This window comes from Aythya ferina (genome assembly GCF_964211825.1).
Source record: "Aythya ferina genome assembly, chromosome: 5".
Lineage (NCBI taxonomy): Eukaryota > Metazoa > Chordata > Aves > Anseriformes > Anatidae > Aythya > Aythya ferina.
The window spans coordinates 52,387,906-52,406,205 of NC_140301.1; the positions used below are offsets into that span (position 1 = coordinate 52,387,906).

The 18,300-nt window shown below is 48.9% G+C and overlaps 1 protein-coding gene and 1 long non-coding RNA gene across 6 annotated transcripts in view; one reads left to right on the forward strand and one right to left on the reverse strand.

The window, feature by feature from the left end:
• Positions 1–10,046, reverse strand: part of BCL11B (BCL11 transcription factor B) — a 95,972-nt gene extending 85,926 nt beyond the window's left edge. For 4 of the 5 annotated variants that reach the window (XM_084519645.1, XM_084519642.1, XM_084519644.1 and 1 more), the window contains exon 1: positions 9,575–10,046. In XM_084519645.1, coding sequence (XP_084375771.1) covers positions 9,575–9,632 — 58 coding nt within the window. In that variant the 5' untranslated portion in view covers positions 9,633–10,046. Of the gene's footprint in view, positions 1–6,956; positions 7,385–9,574 lie in introns of those variants that run through there. The other variant, XM_084519643.1, reaches the window with a different exon arrangement.
• Positions 10,047–11,305: 1,259 nt separating this feature from the next.
• On the forward strand, positions 11,306–17,732 carry LOC311438162. Its single transcript, XR_014693951.1, has 2 exons — positions 11,306–11,488; positions 17,034–17,732. It is a non-coding gene; the product is annotated as an uncharacterized lncRNA (long non-coding RNA).
• The last annotated feature ends 568 nt before the right edge of the window (positions 17,733–18,300 follow it).

Here is an 18,300-nt window from a genome sequence, read left to right on the forward strand (position 1 = left end):
GCAAATGCACATGCTAAGTACTTTCTGCTTGTCAAATGTCTCAAAATCATGCCCATTAATAGTAGAAAAGTCTGTTACTCAAAATCATCTCAAAGGCCTCAAAAGACAAGACTGTAGACGCTTGTCTGTGGGCTTTGGATGAGGCCGGGTTCAGATACTGGTGATTTATTTTCTTGTGCTTTTATTGCACTGCTGAATGAAAGGTGCAAAGGAATCAAAAAGTTGTCCACCTATTCTCTTTCTTACTTTTCCACTCCCACAGTGTCAAAGGGAGGCAGAGAAAGGAGGAAGAGGGAGTACTTTGGCACAGGACTGAAGCGTTGCGCGTTGAACTTCCTTGCCGCCTCCTGTTTCAGCAGCGGGGTCACAAATCGATGCTGGGGGGGTCAGGGAAGAGCTGCAGGTGCTCTGCCTACCCTGCCACTACCTTAGCCCATGCTGAGCCCAGGGTAACCCTCAGGACAAGCTGGGGCTGCCCAAATTGTCACACCCAGACCAGGGAAGCCACTTGCCTGCATGCCCTGGCATGAGGGGCCCGGCCCCACTCCCTGCACACAGCCACCACTGCCTTGGAGGCACAGCCAGGAGCTCAGCCCAGTTCAGGAGTGAGCACAAATAAGTGACTTGCTTGTCAGGGTGTTGCCCAAAGCAGGCCTGAAAACGATGTCCCTTCCATCAACACCCACATGTCACATTTACTGTAACATCAACATACTTAGCGGAAATAGCTCGGATCGCGTGCACTCGAGCTGGGTTATTGCAGCAATCGGTGTTAGGATCCTTGCTGCGCAAAGCCCATGGCCACTCAAAGCATGCTGTGCAGCTCCTCGCCCTCGAAGTTTATCAGTAACCTGCTCCCGGTTCCCCCCTGCAGCCGCAAGGTGCGGGGTTTAGTTTATGCCCGCATGTTGCATCAGCATCGCACTCGGTGGTCTGAGGCACTGCTTGTCTGCCATCCGTTTTTAATTGTTCTGAGGACTGAGCAGCAATTATTGGTACAGTGTTTAATAAATAAATAAATAAATAAATAAGTGTGAGGCAGAGTTGACCAAAAGAGGCAACGTGATGGGGAAGCCCCAGAAACGGACGGGCCGGCAGCTCTGCGCTACTTTTCAAGTGCGTCTCAGGGCGCAATGCAAAGCGCACAAAAGGCGGCTCGAGTTGCGGCGGGTCTGTGCCGTGCCGTGCCGTGCCGTGTCGAGCTGTGCCGTGCCGAGCCGTGCCGTGCCGTGCCGGAGAGCTGTGCCATGCCGGGCAGCCATGCCGTGCCGAGGAGCCGTGCCGTGCCAGAGCGCAGCGCAGCGCGGCGAGGAGTGGCCGGGGGGCACCTGCCCGCGGCAGGCGAGATCCCAGCAGCTTGGGGGAAGGCCATGGGGGGCGTCCCGCAAACCCCGCACGGCGGCGAGGTGCTGGACAGCCCCGCAGCGCCCAGCTCGGCCGCCTCCCGCAGAAGTGGCCCCAGGCTCTCGGAAAGCCGCACAAACCCCCGTCCGCACCTGAGACGGAGAAAGTCCGGCCGCGGGCGTAAAGAGCCGGGCAGGACCTCGGGGACTGGGAAAAACAAGGCACGGCAACCTCGCAGAACCCAAACGGAACAAAAGCCAAGAATATCCAAGGATCTGCTTGGATCTCAAGCACTCGTCAGATGTTATTTCACCAGGAACTATGCACAGTGTTAAAGAAGGGAGTGGCGTGTCTCCCCTTAAGTAAACTGTACGTTCATAAAAAAATATTTACTGCTTTTGAGAGCGTAAAATGCATAGGCTCTTCTATAGACTGCAGAAGCTGTAAATCTCCGCAGATAAAATGGAATGTGATGATGGGATATAAAAGCATGCTTTGTTCCCAAGTGAATAGATTTGTTTTATTTAAAACTAAACGACAACCAAGGAGAGAAAGGAGTGCTCGGTGCCACAAAAGCAGAAGGAGCGGTATTTTGGTACAGGCTTTTAACTGGCTTAGAAAAGGAGATTTGAAGCACGGATTCTTACCCAAAGATTTAAAAGGCATGATCAAAATTAAGTAATTAGTTTTGAACGCATATTAAACACACGACAACTCTGTTCTTTTTTATAAATATCGGTCTCAAAAGAGACTGCTCCTCAATTGTGTATGGAACACTGTTGCTCATATACAATTTTCTTAAGCCTTTTTTTTTGCTCTCATTGAAGCATATTCATTATAACATTCAGCGAATTTATGGCTTATTCCAGTGGCTTAGTAAAAGGGGTCATAAAAAAGTTAAGTAAACCAGTGTTTTTTTCCTTTCCCTTAAGTTTGGATTCCTTTTTTATACTGTGCTGTCTAGTGCTTAGTCTTTGGAAAGTACCTTGGGCATATCCAGCACACACACAAATTATCAACTGCTCCAGGAAAAAAAAAAAAAAAAAAAAGGGAATTTCTTGCACTGAGGCAACTACACAAAAGACTTGCATATGTCAAAAATACAGAACTAAGTCCCTGTGAATGCTGCGCCATTAATCAAATCCCCGATCTGGTGTCACTTTTGCCAGTAAAATGATGATATTCTTCTAACCCCCTTCTACTGGCGCGTGCCTGCAACGCATGAAGTGTGTCCCTCTGCTTTAATTTGTTTTCGAATAGCCTGCTTTAGGCATTTTTTATATATTCCTTGAGAAGAAAAAAAAAGGAGGGGGGGGGAAGCTGCTACTTAAAGCTTCAGCAAAGGTCTACAGTATCGAGCAGGCAACAGCTTTTCAGGAGCTAGAGCAGCAGGCAAATTTAACTGATGTTCAGGAGCTGAACACACAACTGCCTTTGAGGCTTGCAGTCGTGGGTGCAGAGGAACGGTGTGCAGCCTGCCCAGATACAATTTAAGAAAGTAAATAAACACAAAAGAGGAAGGTGCTGTAGTAGGAGCAGCTGAATGAATCACACATTTATCAATGTGCACTGTTATTGATGCCTTTTCCCTCCCTCATTAGAAAGACACATATATATAAATCTATCTACAGCCGATGCTGATACTTCACCAAGTGCTTTTACGGCATCACTAACTTTAAAGCAGGCGGTAAGCCCAGCCACCGTTTATTTTTCCACACGCTTTCTCTTGAGGCTACCAAGACCAAGTGTTACCGACATCTGCAACGCGGTGCATGGAGCAGCCCTGAAGAAACCGCTGCCCCACTGAACAGCAACCAAGAGGAGGAAATGCTCGGGCAAGGAGGCGAAGAGCCATTTTGGTGCAGTGTGTCTCCACGGAGAGACTTTGCTGATGGGCTTCAGCTTTTGCGAGCGGGATGGGTGGGAGGCAGAGGGAAGAAGGGGAGCGTGTGCGTGCATGTGCGTGTGCGTGCGCCGGGGGCAGAGGCACTAGGGAGAAGGAGAGCAGGGTTCTTGTTCCTCTTAGAAAAAGTTAGTAGTTGTGGAATAGACACGAAGCAGCAATCAGCAAAGTTTGAGGAGTCTGGGGAGGGGAGAAAAGCAAGTTTTCCCTATAGCTGGGGAACGTTTGCCTCACCAGAGGCCGAGGCACCGTGCTCTTCATGTTACAGGTCTGTCAAATGAGCTGGCTGCTGTGTATATGCTTCCAACGAGCTTGATTCAAACACTAAATGAAGTAGAGAAATCATCAGATAAATTGCTGGCCCCCTCTACCCAAGAGTGAAAGGTTTTTTTACAGTTGGCGACAGCCCTGATCTTTCATCTGACCTAATTTATTTCTCTTTCAGGTTAGAAGAAAGCGCGCTTTCCTGTCTTGGGATAACCTTCATCCCCATATTGAGCCCTAAAAATAAAAATACGCTTATGATATGTTAACAATACCACGATTTGATGACTTTCTCATACTGGGTGAAGTAAACCTTCTACCCCGACATCCAGCGATCAAAGCTTCCCATGCGTACGCCGCAAAATTATATGTTTGGGCAAGAAAGCGTCCCGCTAAAGTCCGTCTATGGCGGGCAATCAGACAAGCGGAGAAGAGCACAAGTTCAGTGGAGCAGCCTGCAAGCTGCAACTTCTACATGACATACGTGGATTTGTGTTTATTTCTTCAGGAAAGAAATGCTTATTTTCTTTTGCAGGAACTGCAGGGTTTTTTGTTATAAGGACCTGAGAGGATCAAAGTACGGTGAACTATCCAACAGCAGATCCTCTCGGCAGGGGCACATGTGGCTTTCTGGCATGTAAGCAACCCCAAATGGTGAGTGCATGTGTCCACCTTATTGCCGCGCACACCTTCTCCCAGGACCCCAGCTCTCTTTCTCTCGGTGTTCACGTCCACTGAAACAAGCAAGCACATCTACGTGGGCTTCCCCCAGACGCACGGAGACTCGCTCGTGTTCAAGTATCATTACCCCGATCGCTATCTGACAACAAATTGAGAATTTAAACACTGTACGCTGGCAATAAAAAGCATTGTTAAAAACTAATTTTAATTAAAAACTCCTGTCCGCCCGAGTCAATTAATCAGCCGCGCTTTAGCTAAAAATAGATCTGCCTCGCTCGCAGCCCCCCTCTCAGCTAGCGCTCTATAGATCTTCGCATGAAAATCGATACTACAACTTTACACTGCAAACATTTTGCAGCGCCGTGAAGTGCCTGAGCTCCGGCTGCTATTTCCCAGGGCTGAGCATCCCGCGCAGCAGCGGCGGCGGCAGGGCCGGCGCCGTCCCCGCATCAGACGGGCTGCGAGCTCCCCCTAGTCGTCAGCAGCCGCCACTTGCGGCCGGGGCACCAGGCAGCCCTGCGAGGCAACTGCGAGCCAGCAAAGTTTATTTTGGAAAGTCTTTTCTATCAACAAACAGCGCGGAGAGCAAAGCGATCGAGATAGGAAACGGGGAAGGGAAGTCGGCGAGCTGTGCGAAGCGTTTGGTTGACCGAAAAGGTTTGCGAGCTCAGCCCGAGGAAGACTTGCCGAGGAGGTGTCAACCGAAGTCGGTAACTGATATCAATAATTTGTACTTGTATGAGCACACACTCCTCTAAGTCATAATTATTGTCATATATGCCACAAGACAACCCTTTGTTCTGCGGAGGAGCATCCATTCTGCACAAGACAAGGGCTCCAACCGTTCCTGCTTGAAGGCAGCCAGGTTGTAAAAGCTTTAAGACTTTATTTCTCAATATTTAAATAAGCCTGACAAAATATGCTCTGCATCTGCCGACCAGCGAAAAAATGCAAAATGATTTCTCACCCGCTGTACATCTATTTAAGCCACTGAGCACATCAAGCAAAAAGGACAAAACAATCAGGATCCACAATCTAGTTACTCCGCATCAGTTTTTCAAAAATATTTTTAAACACCTGAAACTATGAAAATATGCCAGTATTTTTTTCATCTTACATGTCAAATATAAATATATCCAAATGAAAAGCAACCTGGAAATCAACCGCACGCAACCTCTTTTTTTTTTTTTTTTTCCTGTCCTATTTAAAGCCGACACATGTAATGTCTTTCAAAAACGCGTTAGGCTTTTCTGTGCACAACTGTGCGGGTATTATGAAAAAGTCAGCCATCTCCAAAATAATTTCCTCTCTAAATCTTCAGTCACAGCTTATGTTCTCTTTGCATGAGAGTTAATTACATTGGTGTGGGTTTTTTCTGTGAAAAAAGTGTATTAATTGCACTGAATCTAAATGCATTTTAAGAGAAGCTCCTTGAAGCAATCTGCAAAACTTTGACATGCAAAAAATCCTAGTGTTTTTCATTATTATTTCTAATGACTACGTACAAATACAAAATGGTATAGGAAATTATTACTCTTCCTAGGGAACCTGTTGACCAGGTATTGAAGAGCCTTCTTGGGAAACCTGGCTCTCCACCTCCAGGTGGAAATCATTGTATAATTTCACTGTGCCTTTCCCTCCCAGCCTTTGCTGCTGCCCTACAGAAACGTTCTTGCTTTGCCGCCTTCTGCAAAACTGCTATCAGTGAGCTTTTCACATGCTCTCATTTTTCGCATTTCCTTCAAATGCAAAATGCAGGGCTAGTCTGAAAGCAGATTTCTCAAGTTAAAAAAAGAAGATCTTAAGCTGGAAAATCAGCAATTTGAATCAAACCAAACTAACGTTTCTTTGCACAGAGCAGCTCTACAGCTCAGTTTCCTCTTTCTCTACCTAATTGCCTCTTTTGCTTTGTCCACCCATTTAAGTGAGCTCAGCTACCAAGTTTGTTCTGTCCACCATCACTGAGGAGAGGTCCAGAGCTGCTCTTTTCTCCCACGTGTGTCTCCCCTTTTTGTGCTGCACATGCATCTATTACAAGGCTGCCTGGGCAAGCCTGGCAAGGACAAACAGGCCACTCAGTTTTGCAGCCTTAAAAACCACTGTGCAAATGAGACACTGAAACTCTGGAGCACGGCTACGTTGCAGCCTCTCTGCTTTTTGTGTTTGTTTGTTTGTCTTACACTCAGGATCTAAACGTTTCTCTGAATACCAAGAGCATGAAACCCAATAAACTCCAGCTGAGCGGTGTCAGAAAACCCTTCTCTTTCTCTCTCTCCTCATCTCTCTCCCTATCTCTCTTTCTTTGCCTGGCACAGACCTCCAATCCATCCTGAGATGCAACTCTCCTGACAGATGCCAAAGAGGGAGAGGGAAAAAAAAAAAAAAAAAAAAAAAAAAAAAAAAAAAAAAAAAGCCCAAGCTAAACATGACATAAATGCAAGATTTCAGGAAACAGCACCAATTCATCCCGGCTTTGGGGGCTTGGCTTGGGGCTGGGTTTATTTTGTTGCAAGTGTTTTGGTTTCCTATTCCGCTGCCTGCTACTTTCCCAACTCCCCCTCGCAGAGGCCGGTCTGCTGGCTGCTTTGCCCCCACGAATGACACCTTCCCGAGAAGTGCGGGGATGGCAAGCCCCCCTCCTGCACGCCTGCAGCTGAGGCTCAGCGCCTGTGCGCTAAAATGCCTGCACTTCCTGCTCCCCCCAGCCCCAACCCCAGCCCCAGCCGCAGCCCCCCCGGCTCCCATCCCCTCCTCCCCTGGATACCTTCATTTTTTTCTGCCACTGTTCAGTATGCAGCCTGATTTCTCCGCCAGCTTCCTCAGGATGGAGAGATAGATAAATACAAGAGGGGAGGGAGGGAAGCTGCGTACCGCTCTGCTCTCCATTCCTCCCCAGCCTCCCCGCTAAACCCATTGTACACGCAGCTCCTCAGCACCTTTTAATGCTCTCCTGCCTCATTATTTACTTTCAAGTAAAGCGATCGGAAAAGGAGATCAAATTGGAAGAACAAACCTACCTGGCTCTCTCCTCCACCCCACCTCCCCCCCCCCAGCAGAAACAGCAGCAAGAAAAGAAATGTTTCACCCCTTGAAACAAATTCAGACGTGCGCAACAAACCAGATTTTCCGCACACCCCCCTTTCAACACCCCACATCTCCTCACAACTGAGACAGAAAAGAAGTAGGAGAAATTGCACAGGGCGATTTAGAGAGGGTTCAGGTTGTTGATGCGTTTTCTTAAAAAATAAGAAATTGGGGGGGGGGGAGGGGGGGGAGCACCAAGAAAAAGGGAAACGCGTTTTCTGAACCGGATGATTAAAAACAAAAATGCAATTAATGAAGAGGGAGTGTGTGTGGGGGGAATCCACCTTTTATGGTGATGCAAATCTGGCTCCCAAATAACAATGAATTAAAAACAAACCCCCCAGAAAGAGAGCTGAATACCAGATGCATCTTCATTTGTGTTCCAGTGTTCCACCAGCTGATGGGCTCGGGGGGGGGGGGGGGGGGGGGGGGAAAGGGGGGAGGAGGAACGGGTTAAAAAAATAAAGGAGCACACCAAAAAAAAAAAAAAAAAAAAGACAGAAAGAGCGAAAGAAATTGAAATTTCGGGACTCGCAACGTTTCCCCAAAACCCTCACCTACGAAAACAAACAAACAAAAAATCTTCCGGGAAGTGGAAAAATTATATAGGTATATATACATCGGTTCGCGAGGAAATCTTACAAACAGAAATTTATCACCGGTAACAAAGAAAGAGAGGAGCTCGCAAGCACCAAATGCTCCTGGCAGATGGCTCCTATTCTTGGCTTTCAGGGGAGGGGAGAGAAGCCGGGGGAATATTTTATTTATTTATTTAAATTCTTTAAAATCGGAACATAAATATTCGGATCCGCCGCGGCTCAGGCTCAGCCCGGGGCTGGCTCCGTGCGCGCCGCCGCCCCCCGCAGCACAGCAACTTGCGGACACGTCGGGGGGGGGGGGGCGGGGGTCCGGCCGGCCTCCCCGGTGGGGTGCGGGGCCTCAAACCGGCCTCCGCTCCCCCCAACAACCTCCCCAAGGCTTGCTCTGCTTTCCTAACACCCCCCACCTCGAGCGGGTCCGATGCTTTCGGGGGGAAATGCAGGACTCCCCCTCCCCCGGTTGTCCCCGCGGCCCAGTGGCGGAGGAGCAGCGGGGAGTGCTGGGGGGTCCTCAGCCGAAGCCCCCCCTTCAGCCGTGGAAGAGGCCCCGGGAGCTCAGAGAGGGGTGCCCGGTTTTGGGGAGACCTGCCCCGGCTCTGCCTGCAGCCGCCCGCTCGCCCCTCTGTAGGGTGTAGGGTGGGAGCGGGGAGGAGAGGGGGGATGCTGGGGGGGGGGGGGGGGGGCGGGGGGTCTCCTTTCCTTCCTCCGATTTATCTTTTTTTTTTTCTTTTTGGGGGGGGGGAGGGTGGTGATGTGTGTTTGCATTTCACAATGGGAGCTTCGGCAAAGTGCAGCCCCCGCTGCTGCCCCGCCGCCCGGCCCGCGTTTCATGCCCCCTCCGCCGCCTCGGCTCTCCTCTCTGCACCCCCCCTCCGCTCCCCAGCAGGCACCCCCGCCTTCCCCCGGCTCCTCTGCACCCCCTGCCCTGCCCCTAGCCCCAGCCGAGCCCGTCGTGCCTCTCCCCGCCTTTTGCAGGACGGGGACCCCTCTCCACTGCACCTGGGGCTGCATCCTGCCCATCTACCTGCCCCGCACCGGGGGGCTCGGCGCCTGCCTCTCGGCCGGCCCACCGCCTCCATGTGCTTCCCATCAAATCCCCCGGCCTCTCCTCTTCCCCCCACACCCCTCCCCGGCCCCGCTGCCCACCTTGATCCTCCCCGAACCCCCCCCGCATCCCTCGCCACCCCCCCCCCCCCCACCAGCCCCGGCTGTCACGCCGATGCCAGGCTCCCGGCCAACTTTTCCCAGCGCTCCGCTTTGCAACCCCGGTGCGGGGAGCGAGGAGCGGGGCCGGGGGCGAGCTGCGGAGCCCCTACGGCCCGGTACGGCCCGGCACGGCCCGGCACGGCCCCGTGTCCCCTCGGGGGGAGCCCCCGCCGCCCCCCGCCGGCAGCGCCTTTCCCCCGCTCCGCTCGGCACCGCTCGGCGCTGCCCGCCCGCCCGCCTCACCTCCGCACCGCTGCAAACGCACGGCAAAACTTCGGGCTTCTCCCCCCCCTCCACCCCCAGCCCATCCCCCCTAGCCGCACACCCCCCTCCCCTCTTTAATTCCCTTCTCCTCTCCCTCTCTCTGAAGTCATTTACTAGCTTTGGTTTCTCCTGGAGCCCCCCCCTATCCCCCCCCCCCAAGCCCGCTTCCTCCCCTTCCCTAATTTTGCTCCTTGATTTCGGCTCGATCTGGTTCCAAGTTCAAACTTACGTGTGATAATCTCTCTTTGTGACAAGTGCTGCGGGTTTCCCTGCTTGCGACGGGACATTGCCCTGGCATTTACACTGGCATCGCCTGGAGAGCTGCACTGGTCTGGGGGGATGTGTTGGGGGCCGATCCTCCTCCTCTTTTTTTTTCCTCTTTCTTCTTCTTCTTCTTTACCGAGTTCTTCTTCTTTCAAAAAAATAAAAATTAAAAGAAAAAAAAATAACACCTCCTTTTTGTCGCTGCTGTGGTGCACTGGATGGGATCTCCTCTCAATTAAAAATCATCATCATCAGGAAAAGCTTTCTCGCTCTTTTTTCCTCTCTCTTTCACACACTGTCTTTTCTCCACCGCTTCTGCCACTTGGACTTCCAAATCTCTTCTTGAACTTAGGAGGATATGCACCGCCAGTGACACTTTTCTCTTTCCCTCTTTCCAGAGTGCTTGGCAAATTGGCAAGTGCGCTTTTCCACCAGGAGGGTTAAAAAAAAAAAAAAAAAAAAAAAAAAAAAAAGAAAAAAAAAAAGGGAAAAAAAAAGAAAAAAATAAAAGAAAAAAGAAAAAAAAAAGGAAAAAAAAGGAAAAAAAAGAAAAAAGCAGGAATATAAAAAAAAAAAAAAGTACTTGAATTGGGATTGCCCACACAAAAAAAAAAAAAAAATGCCAAAAAAAAATGTTTTTCAGAGATTGACCCTTGCTGGGTAGATATATAGAGAGATTTTTTTTGAAAAGGGGTAGCCAAAACTGTGTCTCCTCTTTCCCAGCTCAAGTGGCACTGCTTTGCCCTGGTGCTTTTGGATTGCCAGTGCTCCTGCACCACTTTGCACTCTTCCCCCCTCGCCTGGCACTGGGACTGGAAGGAAGGAAGCCCCCAGTGCAGCTGGGCTGGTGCTGGCTATTACTATTATATATTGCAATGTGAAGATGGCGGAGTCCTGGTTCTCTGGGAGCGCTCTGTCTCTCTATGGCTGGGGCTGCCTCTGTACAATGGGATAAAATTCAAGTTCAAGTGCGGACGTGACGTTTAATCTGCACTAGAGACAAAAAGACCCAGAGAGTAGGAGCACTGGGGGCGACTAGCGGTGGCTTTTTAACATTGTACCCTGCAAGAGAACAAGAAACGCCACTCGCACACACACACACGCACACACACTCGCACACACGCGCTCGCACACACTCGCGCACAAACTAAAGCACATGCACGGAGCGGGGAGCAGCTCCGGGCTTTGTGCGCTTGCTGCTTTCTCGCCTAAGCGGAGGGAAAGGGGAAAGGGGGGGGGGGAGCAGAAAGCCGCATCCTTCCCGCACGGCCAAACTTCCCCGAGCCCGGGGGGGGCTCGGCCGGGGGCGGCCCGGGGCGGGGGCGGCTGCCGGGGGCCGGCGGCCGAGGGATGGAGGCGCGGAGGGGAGGATGCGGAGAGCCGCCCGGCCCTGCCCGTGCCCGTGCCCCTGCCGGTGCCGGGGGAGCCGGGGCCGGTGCCGGTGCCCCCGCCGTTCGCCATCGCGGTGCGGAGCCGGCAGAAGCCGCGGGCAGGCTCGGGCAGCCCGTCCCTCCAGCCGCCGCCGCAGCTCCTCGGCGGCCGGCGCGTTCCCCCTGCGTTTCTTTCCAACAGTTTTGCACCAACACCAGTGTCTGTGTGGGCTGGGGAGAGGTGTTTTTTTTTTTTCTTCCTTTTTTTTTTTTTTTTCCTTTCCTCCTCTCTCGCTAAAAGTGTGATGGGAGCGGGACACGCGCGCACACGCTCCGAGCCGCACACGCACACACACACACACTCCGACCTGCTTTCCCACCCCCTTTTCCTTAAAATCCTGGCGGCGAGGATTTCTCTTGGAGGAATTAAAGTCTCGGCCGCGAATCGGGAGACGCCGAGCTCCCAGGGACCGCATCTCGGTGCACTTTTCCTCCTATTTCCCACGCAGGTAAATGCCCACAGCTGCGTGCGCCTCTAACTTGGGAGATTCTTGGGAACCAACTTTTTCCCCTCTACCTCCGCTCTCCCAGCCCAGTTCCTCCGATTATCTTTTTTCTTTTTTTTTTTTTTTTCTATTTTATTTTTTTTCTTCCCTCTCCCTCCCCAGACAAGCAAATTGCTCGTGCAAAGAGCTTTCAGCACCACGTCTGGACAGGGCGAGAGGAGCGGGGAGAGGGGGAGGGCTGGGGGCTGCAGGCAGATGGAGCAGAAACCCAAGAAACCCAGCCTCCACCCGGAGCACGCCAGGAGAGCCGCTCTGCAGTCGTGTCGTTTACTTTCTCCGTTAAATGAATATATAATTATTTTATTTTTTTTTTTGGTATGAAATCGCATGAGAGCCTTAGGGGACCAGAATTCATCTCGGTGCCCTTAATCAGCTTTGAGGAAAATTTGGCTAAACAGCCCCGCTCTCGCCTCCTCCAGCAAATCTGCCTTTCCCTATCCCCACCCGCACACCCGCTCACACCTCGCGGTTCGCTGCTGCCAGCCCCCGGCCTCCTGTCCCCTGTCCCTTGTCCCCTGTCCCCAGCCCCCTATCCCCGACGGGGCGCCCAGGGCAGCCGGCCCCCCAGTTCCCAGGCCCTTCCGTGGGCTCGACACCCCCCACTCCCCCCGCGCCCCGGCTCAGCCCTCGGCCGCTACCAGCACACGGTAAACCGCAGCGAGCAGCGCTTATAAGCTGCCGAGTGAGGTTTTCGCCGTGGTTTCCCGGGGTCCTGCGTGGAAAAAAAAAAAAAAAAAAAAAAAAAAAACGAGCAGGGTGAATGAAGGGGGCCTGCAGCCCCAAGCACAGCTGTGCCGGGGGGACGAGGCCCCCGGGACACACGGGGGTGACCCCCTCGGGGATGCTTCGGCCGAGCCTGCGGGGCCGGGGGAGCAAAGGGAAGGGGCTCCCCTGCGCTGCCCTCTGCACCCAGGGCTGGGGGCTGCCCTCCCCTTGTCCCCCTGTTCCTTAAGGGCGAGGGGATAGTGAGTGCAAGAGGGGAACTGGAGAGGAATTGGGGCGGGGGGGCACTTTTTGCCCTCGGAGGTGCAAAGTCCGGCTCGCAGAGAGCGCAGCCGCTTCTCTGCGAGCCGCAGGGAGCTTATCGGAAGTTGCTGGGCATCATCTGTTGATTAACCAGTGTCTTCCAGTGGGCTCTCGGGGCGGGAGATAAGGGCCGGCAATGATTGACCAGGGGCTGCCCGGGCCGGGGGGGCCGCCGGAGCCCCCCTCCCGGCCGCAGCGCCTCGCAGGCTGCGGGCAGGGCTGCCGGGGTGAACCTTCCTCCGGCCGCCTCCTCCTCCTTCCTCCGAAAATACATCCCAATAGGGAAGGGGGGGAGGGGGGAGGAATAATAAAAAAAAAATCCAAAGTGATTTCTCAGTCTCCTCTTTCCTCCCCTGTCTGGCACTTGTGATCATTAGCACTGAAAGCTGTTAATGTCTTGTCTCACAGCTCCCCCTTTAGTCTCTCTGCTCTCCCTGTCTCGCGTTCAAAGCCAGATCAATAGCAGGCTCTTTCTAACCTTGACCTATCCCTCGACCCGCCTCCATCTGCAGCTGGCCCCGCCGTTGCCTTGTCCCCCCCCGCCGCAGCAGCCCCGCCGAGGGCTCGGGGTCCCCGGGGGCTGCCCCCTGCATCGCCCCCCTTTGTCCTGGGCAGCACGGCCGCGATGGGGAAAGGGCCGGTGTTCCCCTGGCCCCCACCCCTCCACCGGCCTGCAATGCGGGAGACGAGGCTCCCCATGCCAAAAAATATAATTAAAATTTAAAAATTTAAAAAATTAAAAAATGAAAAGGTAAAGAGGGAACATAACCTGCAAGAAGAGAGCAAGCTCATTGCTCTCTCTAAAGGTGCTGCTTGCTGTTTGTCCCTTGTTTAAATTACAGGGGAAAGCGCTTGCATGCACAAAATATCTTGTATTAGGGTAATCATCTTCTCTGTCTTCATAATATGCCAGGGATTTGAAGAGTTCTCATCTAGAAACACCGTCCTTATCATAGGGGAAAACAAGCTAATACGATGTTAAATATTCCATTTCACCCTACACGCAAGGCATGCTGAGTCAAGAACTCTCAGCACACACATTCTCAGCTTCTGGGTTTCTCTTTCTTTTCATTTTTCAAAATCATGCAATGTCTTTAGCTAAAATTTGGCACGGATGTAGATACATAAATAACAGTGGGATCAGTGTAAAGAGGAAGTCCCGATATCCTCACGGAAGATAAGCTTGTTGTGTCACTTGGACACATTTTGAATGCATTTCCACTTTCTCCCCATTTGCTCAAATAACTTTTCAGTGGAAGAAAAAATGGAGCTGCAGATTCTGTGTGATGTGATTTTAGTTTCTTCCCCATCTTTACTGAGAAAGCTCATGCTAAGTAGATTGTTTTTGATACAAGTCTGGGAGTTGGGAGAGAGAAGAGAGGGAGAGGGAGGAAAAGGAAGGAAGGAAGGAAGGAAGGAAGGAAGGAAGGAAGGAAGGAAGGAAGGAAGGAAGGAAGGAAGGAAGGAAGGAAGGAAGGAAGGAAGGAAGGAAGGAAGGAAGGAAGGAAGGAAGGAAGGAAGGAAGGAAGGAAGGAAGGAAGGAAGGAAGGAAGGAAGGAAGGAAGGAAGGAAGGAAGGAAGGAAGGAAAGAGGTTTGAGACAGTCTTGAGATGAATGAGGCTGCTGACCTCATTCTCTTTGAATCTTTAAATGTTGATGCTTGGGAAAGAAAAGAAGAAGAAAGAAAAGAAAAAGAGAAAAGAAAAAAAAAAAAAAAGAATAAACACAGGGTGTTGATCTGATCGGCTTAGTTAGCCGCTCCACCTTGTGAAAAGACACAGAAGCACAGGATCTAACCAGATCATATTTACATACATATTAATAAAGCTCCCGAGGTGGCAGTTCAGCCTTCACATACAGTGCAAGGATCTCTGCGAGTTCTCATTTTAGACCCATAAAAAAAAGATAAAAAGAGGTCTTTTGGGCTTCCCTGAATATTTTTCTGCAATGGTTTTATATCATTTCTGAAAATTACATAGTTAAGTGGCATCAAATTTCTGGGTGATATAATAACTCAAAATGTGTAATTTTTTTGTATCAAATCACTTTGCAGCCGTAAACAGAGCTTCAGAACCTCAATCAGAGGAATGATTTGGTGGTTTTTTTCATTTATGGCAAACAGTAAAATTGTTCTTGTTACTTATTCAAATATATATAAATTGCAACATTTATTCGCTTGATTTTCTTTTCCATGACACTGGTACGTTTTAGGGTGCAGTGAAATGAAGGCTTAAGAGGATAATGTATTATCCCCTGCTCCATTCCTGAGACATTTTGGAAAGAGGCAAAAGTGATACAGATTGTACTGTGTTTTCAAGACATTTGGTGTCCCTTCATTTTTGGTGGCTGTCACTTGCTAATGTTTCCAGGAGTGAATTTCAAAAATGAGATTTCCTCAACATTTACATCCTAAGCTTTCCCCAGAGTCCCCTTCTTATTCAATGGACTTGAGTTTTTTGTTTGTTGTTTGTTTGTTCATTCTTACTTTTTTTTCTTCCCTGCAGAATCCTTCATTTTTCCAACTCTTCCCAAGTGGTAAGCATACTAGATAGCTGTCCAAATGTTGGGACCCAGTTTTATTTCCAAACCTTTTTTCACTTAAAACAAGCAAAACAAAAACAAAAACAATGCCTATTTTACTCACATACACACACACCCCAAAAAATGAATCACAGAACCAGCAAGCAAGAAGAAAACCACTGGGTTTTATTTTTGATTTATTTTTGATCAGACAAAATGCGGGATTGGGGCCTGATTTCCTTCTTCAGTTTAAAAAGTACATTTCTAAAGACATAATTTGGTCTGTTTGAGATTCGGACTTTCCAACAGTAGAGAATCAGCTGAGTTCCCATTGTGAGGAGACCCCCAGGGACTACAGGGAGAGTAAGACTTGCCCCTACCTTTGAGGCTCTCTCTGAAAGCCCTGTAATAAATTTCTGTAGCACTTCAATTTGCTCAGAGCCATGTCAGAGTGAGAGGAGGGCGATCAGCACACATCCCACACCAGGCCACCTGCATCTGTGTGTACACAGGCAAAGGTAGAGGGGAACACACCTTCCAGGATCCCAGTACCGGTCAGGCATCCAGTCTGCTGTAACTAAGGATGCCACCGAGGATGCCACTTGGGCATCCACATAATTTGGGGCTTGTCATTGTTATTCACCAAAATAAATAAATAAATAAATAAAATAAAAGAAGATGGGCAAAATCTGCTGTTGCTGGGGAGGCTTTTTTTTTTTTTTTTTAAAAAAAAAAAAAAAAAAAAAAAAAAGCTGGCACGAATTCCCTAACGAATTCAGTCCAAGGATTGTTTGTGTCTTTGGAAAGCAAGTGCCATCACTGCTCAATGCAGTAAGCTGAGCTTTGTGAACCAGCACTAGTTAGCACAGGCTTCACTGAAAATAAATAAATAACACTACATCCTCCTAGAAACCAAGGCATATTTTCCTCCAAAGAAGTACTTTTAAAACTGTCTCCATTATGTAAAAGCATAACATTTCCTCTGTCCAGAGATTCATGCACAACTCAGTTTGTGTGGCAGGGGGGACAAAGGACCCCTCCTCCATACATACTCCTTGGATCTTATACGTCCTGAAATACAGGATCCATACAGCTCTCCTCTGCTTTCAAGTGTAAGTGTGTAAGTTTCAACCAATTTCTTCTCTCCCTCTTCTCAGATGATTTTAAGAGGATTTGAAATCTTTGGATTGTTTAAAATAACAAAGGCCTCTAAGCTCTGAATGTGGCAATGAAATCTTCAGCTTGAACTCATGACAGAAACATTCCAGCCTGTCTCTTGTGAATCATGAAAATCTGAATCTGAACATCAGAAAAGAAAGGAACCTCATTCATTCTTGTTCTTTATTCCTCTCTGTTCTTCCTACTTTATTTTATTCAAATAGGGTGTATTCATTGTAACATGAATGGTGGTGGTGCTTGTTTTTGTTGTTATTATCAGTATTGCTATTATTATTTTTATTTTAACTTGGGCAGCTGAACTCAAACAGGGAAATTCATCGGTTTCTGGATTCAGTAGCAGCCTCTGCAGTTTCATTATTCCTGTTGACAATTAGGGAACAGAGAAGTGCAGATGCCTGGCCTGGGAGTGCTTGTGTATTGCACCCAAATTACACATTCTTGTTCACACAGAGTGAAGCAAAGTATGAATGTGAACGTCATTGCTCGTGTCTCAGGCAACTACTCACATCTTAATTGAAAATGATCAAATAACAGCATTCCCGTGGACAAACAAGTGCCACCTATCTCTGCACTCATCGAGGACAGCAGAGCTGAAAAGCAGGGCAGGAGCTGCCTTGGCCATCACACCCCAGAACAAGACGCCCAGGGCTGGTCTGTGCTTCCTCCCCTCTCAGCTCTTTGGAGGTGGCCTCAGTGGTGATGGCAGGGGCGTGATCCTGGCATCAGGATCCTGATTGCCACTGTCCCTGTTCTGATTTCGCAGGTCCCCAGACACCTTGACTTTCATTCTGCTTGGGAGCTACAGGTCACCACCAGGACACTGGGTGGGTTGTTCCTCACTCCTCACCTGGCACTTTAAAGTTTAGGATGAACTGGTCCACCTGAGAGCTGGGTGGACCAAAGAGTTGGTGGTACCATACTCAGAGGCCACAGAGATGCAAAGCATCTACAGAGCAGCAAATGAAGTCTTTTCTGAGCCAACTGTTCCACCTGGACCCCACTACAAATTATTGTTTTCAATTACCACCTGTGTACTCTTTCCCATGCAACTTATTGATGTAAAATTACAACAACACTGGTATAAATAAGTTATGCTGCGGTTGTAAAATGGAAGAAATTTTGTTGTAGCAATTATGTTCAGCAAGATGACAAAATAAATTTCCAGTGCTGTGCTTGCAGTAACCTGGGGAATTTAAACCTCATAATTTCCATTCATTTCAGATAATTTGGAGTAATTTCTATATGTAATAACTTTGTAATGAAAAACACAGCGGTACTGAAGTGATTTCAACTCTTTTTTTTTTTTTCCTATGGTATACATGGCACAAAATAAATAATAAAAATAATATTTCCTTTTTGTATGTGTTCAGTAATTCTTTCAGCAAAATCATAAACTAATACCAGGACTAAATCTCTGTCCATGAAATGAAAAATAAATTGAGTTAAAGAAAGTGAAAAAGTATGAAAGGCCTTGGATGTTTTATTGTGACTTTATTAAATTGTATCATCTCTATGCTCTATGGTATCCCCAGGGGTTACTGTTCTGGGGAAGGGCAGAGAGCTAGACAGGTACATGTCCCTAGATCAAAAGCAGAGATGGTTGGAGGAAATCCATACAAAAGTGTTTAATTCAACCCTTTAATTTTTGAAAGAGAAACTAGAAATAATAATTAAAAAAAAAAAAAATGAGAGAGGTGTGGGATAGTAGGACAAAAGGCACAAGTCGCTCTGGGCACTGATTTTCGTTAGTGCTTTTGATGGTAAGTTACTTAGAGACAGTAAACATGTGTAATCACAGAATATGTTCCAATACAAGGGAATAGCATTTAATTAGAGATAAGAAAGAGTACTGTACATCACTGAAGAGCTGTATCTGTGTCCTACTTACCATCACAACACAAGGCTATTATTACACAATAAACATGAAATCCTGTACTCTGCTCTGTGGAAAACGATGATTTCCTTAGGAAAAATAATAATACAATATTGATAATATGATTTTTGCATTTATGTCTCACTTGCATCTCTGG